At 44.7% G+C, this 25213-nt stretch overlaps 1 protein-coding gene across 1 annotated transcript in view; it reads right to left on the bottom strand.

The window, feature by feature from the left end:
• GMDS (GDP-mannose 4,6-dehydratase) overlaps positions 1 to 21331 on the bottom strand; it is an 813218-nt gene extending 791887 nt beyond the window's left edge. Inside the window, exons 1-2 of the mRNA XM_082259505.1 lie at positions 21111 to 21331; positions 20394 to 20543 (exon numbers count right to left, since the gene is read on the bottom strand). Coding sequence (XP_082115631.1) covers positions 20394 to 20477 — 84 coding nt within the window. The 5' untranslated portion in view covers positions 20478 to 20543; positions 21111 to 21331. The remainder of the gene's footprint in view (positions 1 to 20393; positions 20544 to 21110) is intronic.
• Between the last annotated feature and the right edge of the window lie 3882 nt (positions 21332 to 25213).

Genomic DNA, 25213 nt, shown 5'->3' with positions numbered 1-25213 from the left:
CTTATTGTGGTACTCATTGATTTACTTTTGTAAGATATTGGATATTCACTTCCGTTTCATTTTGTATCCTTTGGCGCTACATATCTTATTAACCAATCAGTCTTGCCTGATTGTGTAATGTGGCAACCAAAATGGTGTAGCAAAGTGACAGCAGTTCCAACAGCATGCATTTAGCTGCCAGGACCTGCTGTCAGTTAAGGTCCCATCTGCTTAGCAAAGCTGCTTTCAGCAACAAAATTTGTGCACTGATGGTTCGGTCTTAAACACAACAACTTGGTAGCAATACCAGTATATAGAAAGGTTCTGCACCTACCAAACACCCAAAACACTCCAATTGTAATGGAGACAAATCCAACTTCAAGTATCCATATACACAACCAAACACCTGAACCTGCTCAAACATGGATTTTTATAGCAGGGTTGCCAGGGGTTTTTTATTTATTTTTTAAATGCAGATCTAAAATACTTCAACATTGGAATTGGTTCTTTTGACTTGTCACAACTAAGTCCTGTAGTGACCTAAAGCCATCAAAAAGGAACCACAGCATTAGTGTGACCAGAAGCTGTCAGATGTGGCAAGGCCATTGCTTTCCAAAGGCAAAGACTGGAGGCACAGGTAGAAGGAAAGGTGGATCTCTTTAAAAACTTATAGGATAAGTTTACATTCCGTACGGGCAAGCAGCTACATGGACAGGAAGAATCCATTTAACTACCACTACCTCGGCGCTCCACAGCCCCGTGCTAGTTCATTCAGAACTACAAGCTGACATCCGCAAAGGGTGTCAGGATTTGTAGCATGAATCAGTGGCGCAACTAGAACCTTCAAGGCCCCGATGCAATAAACCATGAAGGGCCCCCCTGCCCTTTCCTGGAGCCCTTGCCACTGATCCAGGGCCCTTTACCACAGTCTCAGTTGGACCCTTTCATGTGTTCTGCAGCAGAACCCTTCCTGCACAGTTGCCAACCCTTCCAAAAAAATTTCAGGGACACTTTTCTATGTAATCAGCCAGCTATTGTAGGCAGAAAACGTATCTTAATTAGGGGTGGGCCATTTAGAATGGCATTATTCTACAAGAACCATCTAATGCCATACTTCTTGGCACATTTCTACACACCCCCCCCGAATGCCTCCCTACCCCCTGCACATCTATACATTCACAAATAACCTTTGTTCCCCTAGCACACTTTACCCTTTTGAAAAAACTGCACCTCCTAGAATCCTCTATCCCACCAGCATGCCTCCATACATCTCTGCACCCTGCAGATCTGCATCTTGCCATCCCTCACATCCCTAAGGCTCCTTTCACATAAGACAGATCCATCAGCTGGATCCGCTTTCACAGCAGGGGCTCTCTCCTCTGATACCCGCTGAGCAAACTGACGACAGGTCTGTGCCTGCACCACTAATGCAGAGTAGACACAGCCCAATGCACTATGGGCTGTCTGATAGAAACGAACCACGTGTCCCGTCTCCATCTGACGGTCAACTAATCTGATCTGCTGGACAGATGGGGAATGGATCCCTATGCGTCTGTTTTTAGCGGACAGGATCGGATGACAGCGGACCCATGGCCGTTAACACCCACCGCTCTATAGAAAGCAATGGATGGACCGATCAAGTCCATCTGAGAAATGGACAGGTGGACCCGATCGGTCTGCCATTGTGAAAGGTACCATACACATCTCTGCTCTGTACCCACTTGATGTGCACCAACCTCCATCACATCTCTGTACCCAACAGACACTATGCACCCTCCTCTGCAGTCTATGGCACCCTTCTAGTATGATCTCTTTTTTTTTTAAAACAGTGAGGTTTATTGAAACTTTTGGTACAATACAAAAATAAACCGTGCATTGAAACTGCGATCAGATTCATAACACACAGGGGTACAAAAATACAAATATACACAGTGATTAACACTTAGAAACAGAACAGACATAGTAAAAATAAGGCAGTAGTCAGTTACTTTCTGTCGGCCCAACACTCAAGCAGACAATATTGGTTTAACAGGGGCGGTCAGCATAAAGTAGTTACCCACTTCACTACTGAGCCGTATCAGGGCACTGCACCCATTTGTCCCAAATCTTGTTGAACTTCTGAGGGCACCCCCTATGTTTATATAAAAGTTTATGAAATGGGATGACACTTAATTTCCTTAATCCACAATCCTAGAGTAGGAGGAGTAGGTCTCATCCACCGCCTGGCTATCAATTTACGTGCTATAAACAAAGTTTCCTGAAGAAATATGACAGTGGATTTGGGCATCTCCATCCGGATAGACCCCCAGGAGACACTCCTTAGGAGAGAGTTGTAGAGGAGACCCCATTTTGTCATGCAGAAATGTGACTACTTGTTGCCATAGAGTCTGTAATTGGGGACAGCTCCACAATAGATGAAAGAAGGAAGCATCAGGGTCTCCGCACATAGGACAAGAGGGGACCAAGTCAGGGTGATATTTGGACAGTCTAAGTGGGGTGAGATAAGCCTGGTGTATTATAAAGGTCTGGGTTAGGCGATCCGACAGTTTTGGCGACACTCTGCGGCACGTCTCCAGGGCATCCTCCCATTCCTCATCCTCCATGGCCCACCCAAAGTGCGCTCCCAGCGGGTCTTAAGTGCAAAAGCTAAAGTGGTCGAGGAAGGTGTGTGAAGTTCAGAGTAGAACATGGAAATGAGGTGACTGGGTTCTGTACTTTTAACAATCTCAAGGGTGGTAACCGATTCTATCTCAGGAGGGCCGTCAGGGAATTGAGATCTATAGGCATGGGAGAGCTGTAAGTATCTGTAGTGCATGGGGCCCTGGAGCGCAAACTGGTCTCGCAAGGTCTCGTAAGACCGTAGACCAGTGGTCGTGGAGATATGGCTAAGGAGAAGAATACCCCTCCCACTCCATACCGACAGGTCAGGGATGGAGAGGAACTCACGCAATGTACTATTATGCCACAGAGGGGTGAATGTGTGGAATGGAGGGCACCGAAGCCTGGACGCTACCACCTCCCAGATCCGACAATAGTGATATAGAAGAGATCTGGGGCACAGGGGCTCCAGCGAGCCCCTGACGCCCCTGAGGATAACTAGGAGGGGGTCCCGAGGGGATGAGCCCACCCAGGGCAGTTGGCAACAAAGAGAGAGCCGCTCAGGTGTCAGTTCAATGGGTGGTGCTGGTCAGATCCGCCGTCCAAGCTATGAAGAATCCAAAAAAGTAGACCGCACTCAGGAAAGTAAGATGAAAACAATCAAAACTCCTTTATTCTTCTTCGGTGTAGCAGACAGACAGTACAATGCACATAACAGACGTGCCGGGTTAACCCGGCACGTCTGTTATGTGCATTGTACTGTCTGTCTGCTACACCGAAGAAGAATAAAGGAGTTTTGATTGTTTTCATCTTACTTTCCTGAGTGCGGTCTACTTTTTTGGATTCCCCACCCAGGGCAGAGCAGGGTCAAGAAGCGTTCTCTATCCGTTTTATCTATGTGAAAGAACTGGGACAACTGAGCTGCCAGATAGTACAGATTAAAATCCGGCAGGGCCAACCCCCCTAGATTTGTAGGATTCTTGAGTTTGCGCCAGGAGATCTTGTGCCGGTTAGCACCCCAAACAAAGGTCTTGAGGAGTGATTCCATCTGCTTAAACAGCCTGAGTGGCAGGTAAATAGGAGAGTGCCATACAACATAGAGAATTTTGGGAAGGAGAATCATTTTAATTAAATTGACTCTACCCATTACTCCCAGAGGTAATTTGGACCATACTTGAATTTTAGCCTTAAGCAGAGGGAACAAGGGTTGAACGTTATCCGGGACATAATCTGCTGAGCTAGCTGTCACTTGAATCCCTAAGTATTTAATGCGGGATACACATTGTAGGGCCGGGTTTGCGGGGGCGATCGCCTGCGGGCTCTCGTCAAGCGGGAGAATTTGTGACTTATCCCAGTTTATCTGAAAACCGGAGAATCGTCCGTACCGTTCAATTAAAGAAAGGGCTGTGAGCAGGGATTCTCGAGAGTCTTCCAAATATAACAAAGTGTCATCAGCATACATGCTGATTTTCTCCTCCAGCGGTCCCTTACGTAGGCCACGAATCCCGGGATGTGCTCTAATGGCCATCGCCAGGGGTTCCGCGGCCAGGGCATACAGCAGAGGAGAGAGGGGGCACCCCTGTCGAGTGCCACGGGATAAAGGGAAGGCGGTCGACTGCCAGCCGTTGGCCAGGACCCTAGCTACCGGGGCGCTATATAGAAGTTTGACCCACTTAATAAAATTAGGTCCAAAGCCGTATCGGTCCAGGCAGGTCCATAGAAATGGCCACTCTACCGAGTCGAATGCTTTAGCCGTGTCCAAGGAGACCACCACCCTGCCACCCATTCCGTCGTGTTGTGCCTGGAGATTCATGAATAACCGGCGAAGGTTAAATGAGGTGTTCCTCCCAGGCATGAACCCGGCCTGGTCCGAGTGTATGAGTGAAAGGATCACCTTGTTAAGACGGAGGGATAAAATTTTCGCAAGGATTTTAGTGTCTACTGGGAGCAAAGAGATGGGACGGTAAGACTCTGGGGCGTGTAAGTCCTTGCCCGGCTTGGGGATGAGCACAATTAGCGCCTCCCGCATAGAAGGGGGTAGGGCTGCATCTTTGAATAGAGATTGAAACAAAGCCAATAATTTAGGAGAAAGGAGTTCCGAATATTGGGAGAAGAATTCAATCGGGAGGCCGTCTAGGCCGGGGGCCTTAGATCTAGGGAACTTGGACACGGCTGCTGCAATCTCCTCCACAGAAATGGGTGCCTCGAGGGTCGCCAACTGGTCGGGTGTCAAAGTGGGAAAGTCAATAGAGTCCAGAAAGTCATGCATGTCAGTGCAGTCAGCGGGGGCCCTAGAGGTGTAAAGTGTACTAAAAAATGATCGGAAACACCGTGTCACCGCAGCAGGATCAGTGATCTCATTACCCAGGTCATCCTTTAAAGTAATAACTACCGGGGGCCTATCCTCACAATGGACTAAATATGCGAGGAGTTTCCCCGCCCGCTCTCCATGTGCAAACAGATTCTGCTTCTGAAAAAACATCTTAGATTTCGCCTTCTCATATTCAAGTTGGGAAAGGACTTTAGAGGTCAATTTATACTGGGATTCATGTGTCGGAGTCGGGTCCGCCATAAAGGCCTTCTAGTATGATCTCTGCTGTCTATGGCACCCAGCCAGTATGAGCTACATAATCTGTTGGATCAGCACATATGAATTTTGAAGATAGTAGCACTCAGTTCACACATTGTGTACTCTAGCACCCAGATTGCATCAATAATGTGCAACAAGTGGCACCCAACAGCATAAATCAAGCATTGGCACCCAGCTAGAATAGTCCTGTACTGTGTCACACTACACACACACTACTTCTAGTACAGTCAGATCACCTCATGGCCACTTCCCTGCACATTTATCAGCAGCTCTGTCATGCCCACAGCATCTCCCCCCTGCATCTCTGGCTGTCCGATCACTATACAGCGGAGGGTAGGGGGCGACCGGGGGCTCTGTGGTACCCACGGGATCTCCCTCCAGCTAGCAATTAACATCCCTGTATACAGTGGAGAGGGAAGAGGCCAATACCTGCCTGGGTCAGTGGCCCCTCTTCTCTCCACTGTATACAGGGAAGTGAATTTCTAGCTGGAAGGAGACTCCAAGGGCACCACAGAGCTGCTGATAGCACCCTCCACTGCATAGTGAACTGACAGCCAGGGGTGCAAGGGGAGATGCCGGGTCTTGGGCCCCCCCACAGTGGTGGACAGCCAGGGCCCAGTCGCAAGTGCGACTGGAGCGACCCTGGTAATTCCGCCACTGGCATGACTGAAGCAGCTGTGTGGGTGGAACTGACAGCTAGTATGGGGAAATTCTCCCTGTACTATCGTCACAGGGAAGAGAGGAGAAAGGATAATCATGAAACGGCTGCAGCATTGGGAACATGTTACATGTTCCCAAAGGTGAACCTATCCTTTAAAGAGCAAAGGAGACCCAAAACTTATTTTGGCAAAATAAGGAATGGTGAAAACCCACAGATTTTTTTTGCTATCCCGTGTCCCAGTGGGAGCATTTCCGTACACTTTGTCCTGCAGAGACATCAAAAGCAAGAGAAAACCTCTCCAAGGCAAGGTTACCAGTCTAGTTAGGGCATTCTGAAAGATTTCTTTTGCTTCTACAACACACCGCGTCAGTGAATGCCTGAATTTGAGGGTGTTTGATACATAGTAAAGTGAGAAAGGCAGGAGTGGAGGCAGAACAAGCAGGGGTTAAATGTTAACATACTGAACAGGTCCACAACAATGTCCTGTGTGGTCAGTAGGCACAACTATGTACTCCCGCACCAGAAAGGATCCATCAGTTGACAACGCCAGGGTCTATAATAAACTGATTTTTGTCTTTTAGCTTCTGCTAGCATCACTATGCTGTATGAATGGTTCCTGTCCCAAGCTGAGTGATGCCAAATGCACTTAGCCTGGGACAGGAGCCAACGCTACAGAGGCAGCATCCAATTATGTACCTCCTGCTCCCTCCGCAGCAGCTTGCTTCTTCCGGCATTGGCTCCATCTACTCTGATGCTCTGGGATGGCTGTCGGCAACTCGAGATCCGGGCTTGCCAACCTGCCTTTCCAGAACATGAGGCCACGGGCCACATTAGAGGGCTCTGTAGCCTACGGGTCACTGGTTGAGCATCACTGATCTAGTGAAAATGTTCCAAACCTAAAGCACTGAATTTTCTTTGGCTACAGTACCAACCATCAGTTACATATAATAGGGTGTATCCCATTAACTGCTGCCTTCATTGCCACCAGATATTGTTCCAAATATTAACAGTGCTGTATGGGTTAACAGTAGCTGCTGCTAGCATAAGAGTTGCACCGCTCACTCACCCTCATCTGCTTTCTCTGCCATGCATCTCATACTACTACTCCCTCAATGCATTGCCACTACTCATTTACAGAAAACCTTGCACTGTGGGAGAATAGATGTGCACTGAATGGCAAAAAGCGGGAGCGTTGAAACTAATCACACAAGCAGTGGCTGCGGTTAACTGGGACAACACCAGAAGATGGCCACTCAATCGGCAGCTATGAAGGCAGCATGAGCAGGGGATTTTTAAAAAATATCAAAAGCCTGCAGCACACGGGATAAACACCATTACACAATATTTACGGCTTTATCCCAAAAATTAACATCTTTTGGGGGGGAAAAAAAAAGTGCATTAAGAGAAGACCCCCAGCTGTCATGGTTAAATTAGGCAATTATAAGCTAAGCAAAATACACTTCCAATTTACATTTTACTACAGGCCATAAGAACAAATGGATAGGTTCAGAATTATTTAAAAGCAGAACTATGCTCACCTCCAGCTCAATGTACAATACAGGCAGGCAACTTAATGCAGGAGGAAGCACTTAGCCCCAGTGCATTAGGCTCTGCCGTTTAGATTCGGGTAGACACAGGAATTATGTGAAGCCCCACTTCCAGGAGTCTAAAATACTGAGGCACGATGACCGCTGCTGTGGCTAAACAGGGCTGAATGGTGCACTGAGCGTTATTAATGTTGAGGACCATATTCACCCAGGGGCAAATGTCTGAAAAACTGCTTGCATTCTGAGCATTCCTCCCTGGATGCATACGGTTTTAAACTTTATTAGTACTCAGTGCACTGTCTAGCTCTGTCCAGCCACAGCAGCTATCAGACTCTTAGTATCTTACAGACTCCTGGCAGTCCCGCTTCATGGTATGCCAGCGTCTTCCACCCACATCTAACATACTGAAGACTCATGCACTGGGGCTAAATGCCCAGTGTGCATAAGGCATTATTTCCCCCGAGCTTGCTATATTGCGCTAACAAGCATTTGCCCCTTGGGAGGTTGTTGCGATAAAGTGCAAAAGTCATGAGTTTATCTGACGGTTTACTTTAGCTTTAATACTCCATGTATTCACATTGGGAAAATGTAGACTCACCAAATCATGGTGAACATGCAAGACTTTAGGTGAACCTCCCCAACAGGGCAAAAAAAAAAAAAAAAAAAAAAGTATATTATACATTATAGTTTCCCTATAACATTTTATATGATCTTAGAACACTAGATTATTTCCTCAACTTGCAAGAAACATTTTTGGGTTGGAGCTTTAAGTATAACTAAAAAGGTATAACTTTTTTTTAGGTTTTGGATAGCATGGAGAGGGATTAGAATGCTTGCTAGTTTATTTGCTGTGTGCCCCTGTTCAGGAGATTTACCCTCCATTTGTCCTGTTTACAGTTATCATTGAAAGTAAAACAAAAGCCCATATTTCAGGTTATCCCCTGAAAAGTAAGAGCAAAAATCTTTCAATGGACACTAGTTCTGGTGGCCTAGGGGTCCCCAAGGAATTTCCCTAATTTTCAGGGATGTCCCAACTTCCTGCTTGGCTATGGGGCAGGAAGCAAAAGGAATCCTCCACAATATGACAGATTGAGGGGGAAAAAAAAAAAAAAAAAAATCTGACTGGGGTTATAACCCTTCCTTACTCTAACCAAAATAAAATTTTGCCAATAGTTCTACTTTAAACCAACCAGTATTTAAAACAAACATCTCTTGTGTTAGCAAATGTTCATTAAGGGCCCATTCGCATTTAACTGAGTGGCACCACATTAACGTGCACTGCACTAAGACAGTTAATTAAAGACAAATCCTTTCATGCAAAGGCATGAACAGGAACCACATGGTTTGCTGCTGGCAGTGTTCATGTTCAGGCTCAGACCGCTATTGAAAACCATTCTATAATTTGATGGCTCATACAGAAAATTTAAGGCATACTTGAAATCAGTGGCCAACGCTGTATTGTTTTGCAAGAACTTGACCCCACGATAAGCAAATATCTAGGATGCTTTGTAGTCACTCCACTTCCTCCATAAACATTTGCCATTATCTGGTAAGGCTGCTGAATTTTACACTTCCTCTTGCATGTAGATACCACATGATTTGACGGGCAGCATACAGTGGCTTCTGGCCTGGGAAGTATATTTTTGACTCTAGGATACAGCAGTTCAGGAGGAGGCAAATAATTTCCTTGCATACATCCTTCAGATGACTGGCATCCAAGGTAAATGGCTGCCAAGTGTTACCTGTGCGTAATGTTTGACTACTGCTGGCTACAAATTCCCATAAACTATAGCTCCAACTGGGGGTAACTCAAGTGGTTGATCTAAAATGGTTCAGCTACAAATACCCAAAACACCCCCCCCCCCCAAAACATGTTTCACCCTGAGTGGGCTTAGTCCTAGAAGTCAAGGACTAAGCCCAATCTGTCCAAGCTGCCGGCACTAACTGAAGCTTCTGTTAGCTTACCAGTTGATGTGGTTAATACATGTTGGTGTGTGCCTCTAATTTTGCTATTGGAATAGAAACTGAGCTGCGCATGCAGGGAATTGTTAACAGGCAGGTAAGCTTTAATTGCAGAAGAAACATTGGGGGTTATTTACTAAAAGTGAAGTGCAAAATCTGATGCAGCTCTGCATAGAAACCAAGCAGCTTCCATGTTTTATTGCCAAAGCTTAAACTGAACAAACTGAAGTTTCGAAGCCGATTGGCTACCATGCATGGCTGTACCAGATTAAGTATACCAGTTTCAGTAAATCTACCCCACTGTATCTATGCTGCAATAAAAAGCCTGCTTGTTGCCATTGTATTTCATTTTTTGGTTTCAGTTTTTTTATTTTTTTTTTTGGCAAGGTTATACAAACAGTACAAAACCCTTCAGCACTAATGTGCTTACCAAGAAAAGCAGTAAGTGCTCCATTCCAAGATTGGGATTAAATACTACAAGTATTAACAGGCTCTAAATGCCACACGAGGCATACCACAAAGTAAAAATATACACATAGGTACGAAAAGCAAAGTAGAAATGATACCACCAGATGGTAACAGGGGATGTAGTAAACAGGAGTAAAGAGGGAAAAAAAGAATGAAGGATGATCAGCCCATCACGGACCAGACAAAAGTGAGCCGACCAAACAAGAAACCATATTAGAGCACTTTTAGGATACCACTGACGAGTTATCAAACTCAAGCCACAATGACCACATTTTTAATAAACTTAGCAGGAAATCCCCTACTGCTAAAAGCAGTCTTATAAAAGGAGTAGTGTGGAGTTCACCAGCGTTTTGCATATGGCCAGGGTGGGAGAGGCCTGATCTTTCCACTTAAGGTTAATTGCCTTTATGGCATACAATTGTAAGAGGCCAAGTAGTGACCTGGTTGCTCTTTGATTAGCTCAATGTTCTACCAGGCCTAACACACAAGCTAAATTATTGACATGTGTAATCTGGGCTGCCAAAAATGACTAAAAATTGGGCAGCGCTAGGCCACTTGAATGGAGGGATTGTTTCAAGATGGAGTAGCCAAAACTGGGAGGTTTATTCAAAAGAAAGGAAGTCACATGGGTTTTAAGCTACTTGAAGAGGGACACAGGAACTTTCCCCAATAAGAGATAGTGGCAGGAATTGCCATGCTTCAAGCTTGTACCTTGCTGATCCCAAGAGAGCCAGTTAAGAGTCACAAAATCATCGGGATTGTAGGAGACCCAAATACCTAAAGGCTTCAATTCCACTTTAAGTCACAGGTTTTTCTCTTAGCTTTTGACTGCACAGGAAAAAAAAAAAAAAAGCACTGATGAGCTCATCTCGTTCATTCTAGTCTCATACTATCGGCATGCTAATTTTGTCAGCACAAACTGGCTTTTTTTGCTGCTCCTCCTGTAACGATTTCCCATACTGGACACGAAAAGCTGTAGCAAGCGGCGAGGTTGTTCAGTTTATTATAGGTCAACCATGACAACAATTAGACATTGCAGCAGCGATTACCCCCTCCCTCCGATTCTTGGAATGCATAGGTTTTACACTACAAAAAGAGCTGTTCACAACTCAGACTTCGGAAACCAGCACTCAGGCCTGTGCAGAGCTGTAAACAGCTAATTGAGTCCTGGCAGGATGTCTGTTTCTGCTGTCTAGGCCTATTGTAAAAACTATGACCATGCCCTAAAGGATACCCAAAACTAATGGGGATTGGAAAAGGCAGAAAGCTCTGCCCAATTCAAAACTTAAATCCACACGATTTATAAACTCAACAGGAACATGACACAATAAGTATATAATTTGGAGGAGAAATGTCGTACTGAATGACTTAAGGTCATACATAACCAAACTAGCACATATAGAAGGTTATATAGCTGTCAGATGCCTCCTGGGTGACAAGTTTATCTGAACTACTGTTCAGTATCCCTGAATGCGAAATTCAATGCTGAACAATAATCAGTTTCAAGAATGCAACCGGTACATATTGGAAGATATGAATAGTGGTATAAAACTACCCATAAGGGAGGGACATTGTCATAAACGCAGGTTAGCCCATTGACACTCCGTTTTATTGGTCAGGGGCATCTGTCAATACCTCTTTGACCCAAGAGAAAAAGGGGAGACACATAACCAGTTGAGAGATTTCCTTTACCATCAAATCAGAAACATCTGTCAAGCTTGAGAACCAATGACACCTGACTCATCGACTGAACTCCAACACCCAGGATATTGATTGCAAGTATCCCTCATCAATTCTAACTTATTTTTTATTGCTGAATTGGGTCTCTTTTGAAACCCCTTTTTTCTGTAAATATTTTATTTGCAGCAACTTTGACCTTTTCCTTAATAAAGCCTTTATTTTGAAAGTGTTAACCTTGTCCCTAAGCTCTTAATGCAAGCTAACAAAGAACCTGTCTCTTGAAGAGTGCTACTGTATAGGATAAATCCTATGAAAATACCTGTCTGGTGACTGTTTAGACCAGTGTTTCTCAACTTCGGTCCTCAGGGCACACTAACAGGCCAGGTTTGCAAGAAAACTGAAATACATCACAGGTGATATCATTTGCTGCTCAGGGATTGCAGTATTCTAGTCTGCATCTCTGCAAGGTAATAATTAAAATCTGGCTTGTTAGTGTGCCCTGTGGACCGGAGTTGAGAAACACTGGTTGGATATGCATACTTACAATGTGCCACGCTAGATCAAAGTACGTAATCCAAATTATGGGGGGGGTCAGCTTTAATGATGTACTCTGGATTACAGAGCTGCATTAATTTGTATCTTACATCTGCCTGGTGTTGTGTTTTAACCGTATGCGAGTGTACATGGGGTGGGGGGGGGGGTGATGCAGTTTAAAGTGTGGACACCACATACACTAATCTGATTTATTTTGTAGGGCAATTTATAAAATTCTTTTAATTTTTGAAGTCACCCTCACTTTACAGAATGTTTTCACTAGTGCCTAAAACATTTGTGCAGTATTGTAAATGGGGAGACAATGGGGAGAGCCCTGGGTAGTGATAATCTGACAGTGTTCTAAACCAACCTAGCAAGCCAAAGCCTTATAAAAGAAAAAAAAAAAAACTTGACACACACTTAAAGGATACGGTCACCTTTCAGAACATGTTCTACCCATATTTAGGGTCTAACATGTAACACGTTTCATGTTCTGCCCCTCCCACACTGATAGCAAGCAGGGTTTCCTCCCTGTACCCACTGTTAGATTTTGGAAAATGACCCGTTTGTGCGGGGCTCCTCCCACACAGCAGCAGACAGACTTGTAGTTTGAATGAACTGTGGGAGTGCAAAATCTGCACGCTCGTAGTTCATTCACACTGCCTACAACTCTGAAAATAACAGCCGGTACAAAGGTATGGGAACAGAGCTGTAGGCATTGTGTTTATAAGCTGGAAATTCCACCTGCAAACTGCTTATTGCAAGTGAAATACTTTGCATGCTCCTGTTTTTAGATGGTTAAAAAAAAAAAAAAAAAAAAAAAAGTGCATTTTTTAATGTAGCGATATCCCCCAAAAAGGGTCGCCGATTTGTGTCCCAGGTACTTTTCCCACTAGTGAAGTGGCAGCCAGGCAAACAGCAACATTCACTTCTCTGGCTTAGTAAACAGGCCAGGGTTTTTTTTTTTTTTTTTTTTTTTTTTAGTTTACTGCAGGTTAACTTGGATGGGGTTTAGGGAAGCCATGGGATACTCCAGAACACAGAGTTACAGGTTTTTCCTTCCCCAGCTTTTGACCACACACAGACAAGACACGTTCCTTAAAGCGGTCACATACAGTATAGCTGTGCTTTGAATGAAGACTACCATAGGTGAAGGAAGCTGAATGGGGGGGGGGGGGGGGGGGCGGACTGTCAGTGTAGCTGAAGTGCTCCAGGGTCTCAGCTCACCGTCTACATTGATCATAGTACAGGCAACCACACTAAGTCTACGTTTCCACTAGTGCGATTAATCAATGACACCCGCTCCTATTTATGTGACATTGAAAATCAGCGACCTTGAAAAGTACCTGCACTGCTTTGATGCAATTTTTGATGAGACTTTGATCCAGAGAGTGTCAAGTTAGATCAAAGTCGCACTCTAAAATCGCAATAGTGGAAACCGACTAAAGATTTGTTACCATTAGTGTGAATTGTCATGTGACTTTGGCCACACAGTCTCATAAGAAGTCACAGCACATTGATTTCAATGGCACCCGTTCCCATCTATGCGACTTTGAAAATCAGTGGCTTTAAAAAAAAGGTACCTGCACTACTTTGATGCAACTTCAATCCAGAGAGTATAAAGAGGGATCAAATTTGCACTCTAAGTCGCAATAGTGGAAACGTAGGCTAAGGCCCCTTTCACACTTGTGCGACTTGTCCTGCAAGTTGGGACTGTAAAGTTGCATGACAAGTCACACTCCATGATTTCCAATGAGTACCGTTCATATATGTGTGACTTCAAGCTGCAATGACTTCAAAGTGGTCCCTGCACTACTTTGGTCTGACTGATGCGTTTTGAGGTCCAAAGACATAGGCATTGCTTCAAGTCCAGTACAAAATTGCAGTAAAATCATGCGACTTAGGCCACACAAGTGTGAAAAGGGCCTTAAGCGCCGTTTCCACTAGTGCAACTAATGACACCCGTTCCCATCTACACAACTATGAAAAAAGTACCTGCACTACTTTGATGCAACTTTGAATACGGCTGATCCAGAGTGTAAAGTTAAATCAAAGCTGCACTCCAAAGTCACACTCTAGCCTAGTGGCTTTGTTTCCACTAGTGCGACTCTTAATTTGTGCGATTTAAAGTGTGACTTTTAGTGCAGCTTTGATCTAACTTTACACTCTCTGGATCAAAGTTGCATCAAGGTAGTGCAGGCACATTTTCAAAGTCGCTGATTTTCAAAGTGGCATAGATGGGAACAAGTGCAGTTGAAATCAATGGGCTGTGACTTGTCATGCGACTTAATGTGTCGCACTAGTGGAAAAAGGGCCTAAAACTCATTACTCACATGTAATGCGCAACATAAATGGATCTCTTTCTAAACTTTCACTAATGTTCCTTTGTACCTTATCTTATTTCTTGCATATATTGTGCCGGTCACATGACCCGACCATCCCCCCCTATAGAGAGGCTGTTAGGCTATACAAGGCAGTGAAGACAGGAGGGGTCATTGTGAAGGATAGGAGGGATTGGGGTGGGGCTGGGCAGGTCTAGGCAGGCCTGTCTATGAAAGCTTGACTATATTTTCAGGAAGATACAGCTTAGCAAGTTTCAGATAACAGGAAACAGTTGTCAGTGAACGGGAAGAAGCTGTTTGCCCAGCTTAGATAAGACTTTCTAAGTTTCACAAGCAACTAGGCAGAAAATGGATAATATCAAAGATAAAGTTATTTAACATACTATTCAATAGGAAAAGGTACATTTTTGACTGTAGTTTCATTTAGGTAGCAGGGCATAAAGCAGACAGAAATAGAACATAATAAGTAATGTTCCAAACAGGCAAGCCTAAGGCCCCACACAGCTCCATTCTGTCGGCGAAGCCATTCTGCTCAGCGGGGGATCGATCCACCAATCCCTGCTGAGCAGGCGGATGACAGCTCCATCTCCGCTCTGTGTGCAGAGACGGAGCTGTCAGATCCCTGCTGTCCGATCCCCGCTGTCCCCTATGGGGGAATCGGATGAGAACGGACCGCCTGTGCGTTCTCATCCGATCCGCTGGACGGATGGAAAATAGGGTTTCCATCCGTCTGGATTTGACAGACAGGATCGGATGGCAGAGGGTGTCAGCGGAGATGTCTCCACTGACATCCGCTGCCCCATAGGGATGCATGGGGGCATCTGATCAGGTCCGCCTGAAAAACTAACCGGCGGATCTGATCTGAAGTTTGCACACCATGGATTAACAGCAGCAACAGTCACTAGGATCCTTCACTCAGGTCTGTGATCAGTGTCTCTGGGACTTTGACAGTTCCTAGAGAAGCTCTTCTTAGCTCCCAAAGCATCAGCCCTTCTGGCTGTAAACCTTTCCTCCTGGGGAAGAGTCCAGCTCTGAGGGGTTCAAACTGTTTGCACTCTCCCAGCCACCATCTGGGCACATTACCCCAGGGATTGGCTAGAGCTGCATAAATGTTCATACTCTTACTTGACTCTCCCTTTCACTGCAGTCTGGAAACCTCCAGAAGACAGGGGAAAGCAATCAAACCTGCAACCTGTAGAGCAGACAAAAGCAAAAAGCACATGCTGTTCTGCCAATTACAGTGGAGCCACAAAACTACATTTGCCTAACCTAATTAGCAGCCTATCTGGGAGGGTGCTACATCAATTAAAGGTAAGCTAAGCTTTTAATAACTGGACATTCCTATTCAAAATCATCAAAGAGCAGCTATTAACTTGAAATTACATGATTTGCCCAATTCCCTGATTTGCAGATAAAACTGCTCAGTGCCAACTTGCTAGTAATATTAGGATTTGCCACATCACTAGCTTAAACGTCAAATTTAAAGTAGTATTAAACCCCAAGTACAATATACTTAACTTTAAAATGTCACCTAAATGCTCCCTCTAGCTTCCTTTCCCTACTTTACGCTTCCTTTTCTTCCTTCATACTGACTTAGATTTGCTGATGCATATTCTATACACCCACAAGCTGAAGGTCCCATCTAGGGGCAGTATGGAGGGATCAGGCACTGGATCATTGTTGCTTACTGTTTGACCTGTCTAATTGTATTGATTTGATCATTTGCTTATTGGGGGGGGGGGGGGGGGTTGAGTGCATCACCATAGTTTTTGGTTATTGATCTAATGCTACATTTATCTCAACTCTAAAAACGTAAATTTAACCAAAAAAAAAAAAAAAAACTTCACTCAAACAGTAGATAATGGGATTTTCTTTTAATGTGTCCCAAGTTCTTAAAGCTAAACTCCGGGCAAATTTTTTCCCATGCAGGGAGGCTGTGCCTGCACTGCTCAGGTTAACTGCCCTTTAGTCTAGGGGGAAATGAAGAACAGAGATATACTTCCCTAAATCCTCCCACCATAAGGCCAGTCTTTGCAGCTTCTGCACCCCCCTCCCCACAAACTAGTGGATTGGACTCTTCCTGACGTCATCACGCCCATAGACCTGTGCTGGACACGAAGATGCCAGGAACTGTCCACCGCTGTATCAAGGTGAAACACCATTTACCACTTGAGTGGAAGATGGAGTAAATGTACAGCTTCCTGTCTCCCCTTGACAAAAGGAGTTGGTAACCCATACAGTGTGGTCACAGCCCCAAAGCATGGGAAAAAAAAAAAAATTGCCCAGAGTTGAGCTTTAATTTGCGCTCCTCATTTTGCCCTTCCTGTTCCTGTGTCTTTTCAGAGCTTCACCAAACTTCCAGCTGGGAAGTACACCCTGAGCACATCAGAAGTCTAAATTTTCAAGACTACATGTCCCATGACTCCTTGCGCATACATGGGACAAACCTAGTATGCACTACAGGCCACTAATGCTCTTTTGTGGTGTTTGGTTGAGGCATGTGAAGGATGAGCTGCTGTCCGTACTGCACTTTAGCCCACGTTAACATTGGTCCGATTTGACATGTCAAATCGCATGTCAGATCGGAAGCCAATTGCTGGCAATGGCACCGTCCTAATCAGCACAGCGCTGCACCGATTCCAAAAATAGTTTCTGCGCTACTTTTCGATAGATATCTGTGCAGGAACCCACACAGCTGTCTGAAATCGCCCCTGAAGTCGGACTGAAAATGCCAGGTTGAAATCGTGTCGAGTTCAGCTGAACTTCAAACCCATCCAGGGGTGTACCAAGGGGTTGGCCAGATTGGCGCCTGCCAGGGGCGCAAAAAAATTGTAAGTGTTAGCAGTGATTGTTGAGCCCTCCCCCACAGCCTGTGCCCCCGGCGCCCCCAGGCAGCATGCGGCTCCAATCCTGGAGCCCCGTGTCCACTCCAGGCAGCTTCAGTGCAGGCTCTCCGGAAGCTCTGTCTCCGCCCACACGAGGCCGGTCAGCGGTTACATGATCGTGACATCAATCAGCTCCAGCGGTGGAAGGCTGGGGATTACACTGAGGCTGTCAGGAGCCCATACCGCTGACAGGCACCTTCAACCTCCTTTCCACTCCCAGGACAAGTTGACTAGGGGGACATTTCTCTCTCCCCCTGTCACCCCCCCTCCCTGTCATCCCCCCACTCTCCCTCTCTCCCTGTCACCCCCTCTCTCTCTGTCACTCCCCCCATCTCTCTCTCTGTCGTCCCCTCTTTGTCACCCCCCTCTCTCTCTGTGTCACCCCCCCCCCTCTCTGTCAAACCCTCTCTTGGAGGGGGGGCGCCGGTACAGATCCTCACCAAGGGAGCTGGAGATCCTAGGTACGCCTCTGCCCATCTCAGTGTGAACCTAGGCTTAATGCGGCTTTTGGCCAGTGCATGCACAGTACGGACAGCAGTCTGTATTACACATGCATCAGCCAAAGACAGCACCAGACAACAGTACAGGCAGCAGCTCATTTTGTACATGCCGCCGCCAAACATATAGGAAAAGAGTGCTAGTAACCTGTACTGAGCATGCATTCAATATACATTGCTGCATTGCACAAGCAGCATGCGTTTATGCAGCAAACGCCTCAGGGTATCTCCTGGGAGAGCTCAGAAATTAAAGTAATCAGTAAATATATGATTACCTATAGCGCTTGCTTTAAAATTAAAATTGATAATATAAAATGCATATAAATCCCGTGGTATGATGCAAATGATAAATAGTTTAAAATAGTGCTGAAGTAAGATTGCAATAAATGAAATATTGTGATAAAAAAAAAAAATTATATATCAAATATAAAAACAAATGGTGCAAAATTATATCATTCACAAAAAATTATCCTTAGAGTTCATGTGCAATTGAGCTTTAAGTGCAAATAAGGGTTGGAGATACAATTGTGGCTTAGCAAAAAAAAGTCCAAAGAAATAAAGTGATTAGTGCTCCGTGATAGGTTAATTCACTCTTTCCCTGGTGTCCCTTCTAGTGTTTCACTGTGACAAAGATAGATGAAATTCACTCACCAGATCGCGGGGGTCCTATATGTCTTATGACACTAGGACCATACGTGCTTTAGTGACCCCCTCTGGGTCGGGGTAGGTTCCCTCCAGGCAGGTATCTTTCCTTGTAGTAACACTGCTCCTGCTGATCACCTCCAATAAGGGACGTATAGAAAAGGAAAAAATATCTAGATAGTGCAGGATCGTTTTTAAATATCGTTTTTAAATAAAAGGTATTTATTGCACACACAATCCAAAATTACAGTCCCAACAAAATAAGGAGGCAAGAACAGGGAAAGTCCAATAAAACAGTCGAAATCAGTAAAAACGCCGTCACACATGTGAGCTACGAGGTGGAGAGCGGCACTTCTGGCTTGCGTTCACATGAGCTCGGTGGAACGCAAGCCGGAAGTGCCGCTCTCCACCTTGTAGCTCACATGTGTGACAGCGTTTTTACTGTTTTATTGGACTTTCCCTGTTCTTATTTGCCGCCTCATTTTATTGGGACTGTAATTTTGGATTGTCTGGATTGTGTGCAATAAATACCTTTATTTAAAAACGATCCTGCACTATCTAGATATTTTTTACTTTTCTATACGTCCCTTATTGGAGGTGATCAGCAGGAGCAGTGTTACTACAAGGAGATACCTGCCTGGAGGGAACCTACCTCGACCCAGTGGGTCCTAGTGTCATAAGACATATAGGACCCCCGCGATCTGGTGAGTGTGAATTTCATCTATCTTTGTCACGGCGAAACACTAGAAGGGACACCAGGGAAAGAGTGAATTAACCTATCACGGAGCACCAAGCACTAATCACTTTATTTCTTTGGACTTTTTTTTGCTAAGAAGCCACAATTGTATCTCCAACCCTTATTTGCACTTAAAGCTCAATTGCACATGAACTCTAAGGATAATTTTTTGTGAATAATATTTTGCACCATTTGTTTTTATATTTGATATACAAATTTTTTTAATCACAATATTTCATATTTATTGCAATCTTACTTCAGCACTATTTTAAACTATTTATCATTTGCATCATACCACGGGATTTATATGTATTTTATATTGTTATTAATTTAATTTTAAAGCAAGCGCTATAGGTAATCATATGTTTACTGATTACTTTAATTTCTGAGCACTCGCACTTTACTATAGCAGCTGCGAATCACATTATTGATTAGGTCTTCACAAATCCATAGAATTTTTAGGTCTCTCCACGTGGCGCGGGAAATATACTTCGTATATTTTACCTTCCATTTATCTCCTGGGAGATCCTGAAAGGTAAAGGAGCCACCCCAGGGACGAAATCTCTACACAGAGAAGATCCAGTGTCCAGCTGGTGATCACTGCAGCACCCACAAAAGATGTGCCTATACCCAGGAAGGTGTACGATGGAAGCTCAGTGTGTAGAGAGGAATTCTAAGAAAAGTAAAGCAGGAAGCAATATGAACTATTCTCTCTCTACACACTGAACTTTCAAAAGAGGAAGACAGGAAGCAATATTAGCCCAAGGGATGCTACTACGATAGATAGATATTTTATGAGAGCTCAAGAACACTTTAAATAAGCTTAACAATTCATCACAAGCTCTAAACCCTATGACTAGGTTCACACCAATTTGATTGCAGAAATTGCATGCGATGTCTGTGCGGTGCGAATTCAGACATACAGTTTGTATGGGTGAAACTGCATCGCATTCGCATCAACACGGCACAGGGCCCTTTTTTGTCCGCACTGGAATGGGATTGCATGGGTTTTTAGACCCATGCGATCCGATTTCACAGTTCGCACCAGGTTCTGCCGATTTGGGGATGTCAATAACTTTATATTGACACCTGCAGCGTAAATGCCTGGAATTCTGATGTGGTGCGGGAACCCACATCGAAATCGCTGTGGTTCCCACATCGCTCAAGTGTGAACCTACCTCGTCAATCCTTCAAATGAGCAACAAGCGATAGTCTCACCTGTTCGAAAAAACAAAAATTGTGGAAAAACAAAAATCAACTGGATAGTCTCACCTGGCCAGTAATTCCTGTGATTAGTGCCACCTTCCTGGGCTTGCCACCATTGGCTGGGGATCCGTTTCCTTGATTGCATGCCATGCTTCAAGATGATCTGCGTGGAGAAGAGACCGGCTGTGTACTTTCAGCAATGTCACACAAGATGCACTGAGGGAAAAGGAAGAGACAGGTAAGACAGGTTGAACAGGTGTCTTAGGAGTTAAATTGAAAAGGCGGGGAGGGGGGCTGGATAACGTGGCTAATGGTGCAGAACGCCCTACTATGCCAAAGAGCAGGAAACAATTACTGCGTTAAGACACAAAGGAGGGGAAAACGTCAGTAAATGGTGCTGTGACACATGCCAAGGGGTGTGCTCCTGTAAGGAATGGCTAATGACGAGGAAGCTCAGGTGTAATCACATACCGGTAGGATCACAGGCATAAAACACAGCTTTGTGAAATATAAAAACACACAACATATATAATGTAGGTACTGGTAGTGAAGGATTAAATATATGGAGCTGCAGAGGAATAGTACTGAAACAGGATTGGAGTGAAGAAGTGTAAATCTGTAGGAACACACAGGATATAAAGCAGCTACCTCGAGAATTCAGTGTTCTCACAGAGAGATATACAGAGGGCAGTGTAGCAGGTGTACTAGCAATGACAATATCCTTGGCTGGTGCTGCTTGCAATCATTAAAGGCACATTCTAGAAAGCAGGAAGTAATAATTACTGAATTGAGAAGGGACGTCCTAGAAGCTGGGTGTTCCCTTATTACAGCAGAGCTGACGAAATAAACAGGAAGACACAGACAGGCCAAATGAAAAGGTAAATGATTGCTGATCATCAATTTTATACTCCTCCACTGGCCGGCTATTCGCTTCCTGTTTCGTCCATGAGATTGAATGCAGCGGCTCCACCGACAACCAACCAAAAGCTGCCCTCCGTTCGCGAGCCCCGCCCAGCGCTCTACCCTCCTCCCTGCACAGTCACACTAACCCCGCTCTTGTTCCGGGGTTCCACGAAAGTGCAGTATCCAAGAGCAGCGTGCGCGCTCCCAGCACGCGGCCGCGGCGCTTTTCAGGCACTGCGCATGTGCACTCCATAGTGCACGCTGAACATTGCTTGATTCTACATGTTGTTACAGTTTGCTCTTCTTCATACAATGTAGCTCACAAGACATCTCTGACTGAAGACAAATAATACAGATACTACAACCACTTCAATGCAGGGCACCTTCACCCCCTTGCTGCCCAGTAGGGTTGGCACCTCATCCCTTTATCCACTTCTATATCTTTTCATGTGACAACACTGAAGAAATGACACTTTTCTACAATGTAAAGTAGTGAGTGTACAGCTTTTATAAGGGTCCATTCAGACTAGCGCGACTTGTCAGACGACTTGGTCGCCTGACAAGTCGCGGTCGCTCGCTCGCCATTGATTAGCACAGGACCCATTCTAATAGGAGCGACACAAGTCGCTCCGACTTAGAAAAATGGTCCTGTACTACTTTGGGGCAACCTGGGGGCGACTTGCATTGACTTGCATTGCTGTGCACCGCGACTTCACAGGTCGCCCCACCAAGTCGTGTCGCGCCAGTCTGAATGGGCTGTAACAGTGTAAATTTGCTGTCCCCTCAAAATAACTCAACAAACAGCCATTAACCAGTTGCCGACTGCGCACAGTATATTTACTGCGGCAGTCAGCCCCAGCCAGGCAGAGTGACGTAGATCTACGTCGCTCGCCTGTCAACGGGTTTTGAGCTAATAGCGCCCGCCTCGGCTCGTTCACGGAGGAGTGCGGGCGTGTGACCGGCGGACCCAATGTCCGCCGATCACACTACGATCGCCGGTACAGCGGGAGAAAGGCGGAGCGGCTTGTGTAAACAAGCCGCCTGTCATTCTCTCCTGTGTAAAAATGGAGATCAGACGGTTCTACTATGTAGAACCATTGATCTCTGTTTTTACACTAGCAGCCATGTCCCACTACAGTTAGAATCACGCCCCTAGGGACAAACTTAACCCCTCCCTGTCCAATACAGTTAACCCTTTCCCTGCCAGTGTCATTTTTAAAGTAACAGTGCATATGTATAGCACTGATTACTGCAGTTATGTCACTGGTACCCCCAAAAGTGTCAAAAATGTCAGTCAAGGGTCCGATCTGTCCGCCGCAATGTCGCAGTACCGCAAAAAAAATCACAGATCGCCGCCATTACTTTGTTAAAAAAACAAACACCAAAAATGACAAAAATCTTTCCCTTTGTTAGTAAACATGATAACTTTTGCGCAAACCAATCAAAATACGCTTTTTGCGATTTTTTTTACCAAACATATGTAGCATAAAACAAATTGGCCGAAAATGTTAAAAAATTTTGATTTTTACATTTTTTTGGGGGGGAATTTCATATAAAAAAAAGTGAAAAATATTGTTATTTTTGCAAAATTTACGCTCTTTTTTTGTTTATAGCGCATGATCAAAAAATCGCACAGGTGATCAAATACCACCAAAAGAAAGCTCTGTTTGTGGGAAAAAAAGGACGTGAAATTCGTTTAGGTACAGCGTCGCACGACCGCGCAATTGTCCGTTAATATCACGCAGTAAAAAATCGCAAAAAAAAACCCTGGTCAGGAAGGGGGTAAAATCTTCCGGGGCTTAAGTGGTTAATGTCTAAACCGCTGGCAACAAAAGTGAGTACACCCCTAAGTGAAAATGTCCAAATTGGGCCAAATTAGCCATTTTCCCTCCCCGGTGTCATTAGCCTAGGCTAATTACCAGAAAAGAAAGAAGAAGTGGACTGTATAAGTTATTTACTGGCAGAGAAAAAAATGTTTTACTATCCAAAGTTAAAACAACAAGGGCAGAAGATTTAATAGATGGAAAGATGAAAAAAATGACTGAAGAGCCGCTTTAAATATTGAATGTGCGCTCTTTATATTTTTAACTTTTTTTTTAATCTTGTGATGCTGCCAGAAAAGGTACTTTCTGTGAAAGGGTGACAATGCTGCTCCTGCAGTGTCTCAATGGATTTGGAGTAGCTTTGTCCCTTGGGAGAAGTAGGAAGGTAAAGGGGTGAAAAAAGTTGACATTTGGCATCCCAAAATTTTTAAAGCTGATGGTTATTTAAAGCTGAACGTGGTACTAAAAGCTAAGCCCCTGTTCACACTGGTGCGGTGCCAATTGATGCAATTTCACACTGCAATTTGTGTTTTGACAAGTGCGAATTTAAAGTGATTGTAAAGTCTTCTACTGTAAGAATGGTGTTATGTGGATGGTGGACTGTATTGGATTTCCGCCAGACATATCATTTGGTGTTGAGGCCAAATAATTCAATTTTGGTCTCATCTGACCACTTTAAATGCACCTTGAAGATTCTGAGGCCACTTGGAAAAAGACGTTATGGTCAGATAAGACTAAAATTGAATTATTTAGCCCCAACACCAAACGATATGTCTGGTAGAAAGTCTAGATGTGCAAAGTTAAGCCCCGTACACACGATCAGATTATGGAACGATCTGTCGTCCGTTTTTTGTGGCATGCTAGTCTGATGTGGAAAGTGAAGAGGTTATTTTCATACAAATTTTCCCGTACGACAGAATTCTACTTCAAAAGTGATGTCATGTGCTGGATTGCTTTGTATGTGTTCTTTCGTCTCTGAGCATGCCTAGTTTTGCTCTTAAGATTTTTTTCTGTCGAAATCTGTACTAATGAGACGGAAATCGGACGTTGTTTTGACGGACGACAAAAATTATATAGCCTGCACATCAGGATTTTGTCAGCCGAAAAGTCGGAGTTGGCTGTCGAAAGCACCATACTAACAACCCGAAAATCGGCAGATCGGTCGTTGGACGAATTTTCCTTTCAGATTTTCTTATCGTGTGTACGGGCCTTTAGTAGAGGCATATCCCAACAGACTAAAGGCTGTAATTAAAGCAAAAGGTGGTTCAACAAAACACTGACATATACATTTATATTAGTGATCGACCGATATCGTTTTTTTAAAGCTGATACCGATACGATATTTTGGTCATCGGATATCGGTATCGGCCGATAGTTTCGGACATGTAAAAAAAAAATTGTTTTATTTTATTTTTTTTTACAAAGGTACTCCTTGTGGAGGGATCTGGGGGTCTAAAAGACCCCAAACCCCTCCTCTGCACTGAAAAGCATTCAAAACGGCAAGTTTGGCTGTTTCGAATGCTGTCAGTTTTTTTAATTTGGCGCAGAGTAAATGGAAGTGATGCCGAATGCGGCTTTGATTGGGTCTTCTCTTCGGCGGTGGTGGAGGTACAATGCCCGGGTCTCCCGGTGGGACGGGAGACCCGGGCGAGCCACGGAAGCGGTGGGAGGGGGGGATGTCCCTTCCTGCTCCTTGTAATGACAGCTGAGCGGCTTCTCAGCCGCATCGGTTGTCATTACAAGTCAGCCAACCGTCGGCTATGGACGCCGGTACCAGGGTGATGCCTTTCGCTGTAGGTGCATGCCCTTTCCCGAAATATCGGCAATATCGGTAACCCCAGAGACCGATTCCGATATATCGGGGGAAAGTGCATATCGGCCCCCGATATATTTCGGTGTTGCCGATAATCGGTCGATCCCTAATTTATATATACGCTCATCGGCCACTTTATTGGGTACACCTTTTGCCTTCAGAACTGCCTTATTTCTTTGTGGCATAGATTCAAGAAGGTGTTATAAACATTCCTCAGAGATTTTGGTCCATATTGACATGATAGCATCAAGCAGTAGCTGCAGATTTGTCGGCTGCACATCCATGATGCGAATCTCCCATCCCACCACATCACAAAGGTGCTCTATTGCAATGAGATCTGATGACTA

This window comes from Pelophylax lessonae (assembly GCF_965119305.1).
Source record: "Pelophylax lessonae genome assembly, chromosome: 5".
Classification (NCBI taxonomy): domain Eukaryota; kingdom Metazoa; phylum Chordata; class Amphibia; order Anura; family Ranidae; genus Pelophylax; species Pelophylax lessonae.
The sequence above is the reverse complement of the archived record's forward strand: the minus strand, read 5'-3'. Positions and strand labels throughout refer to the sequence as shown.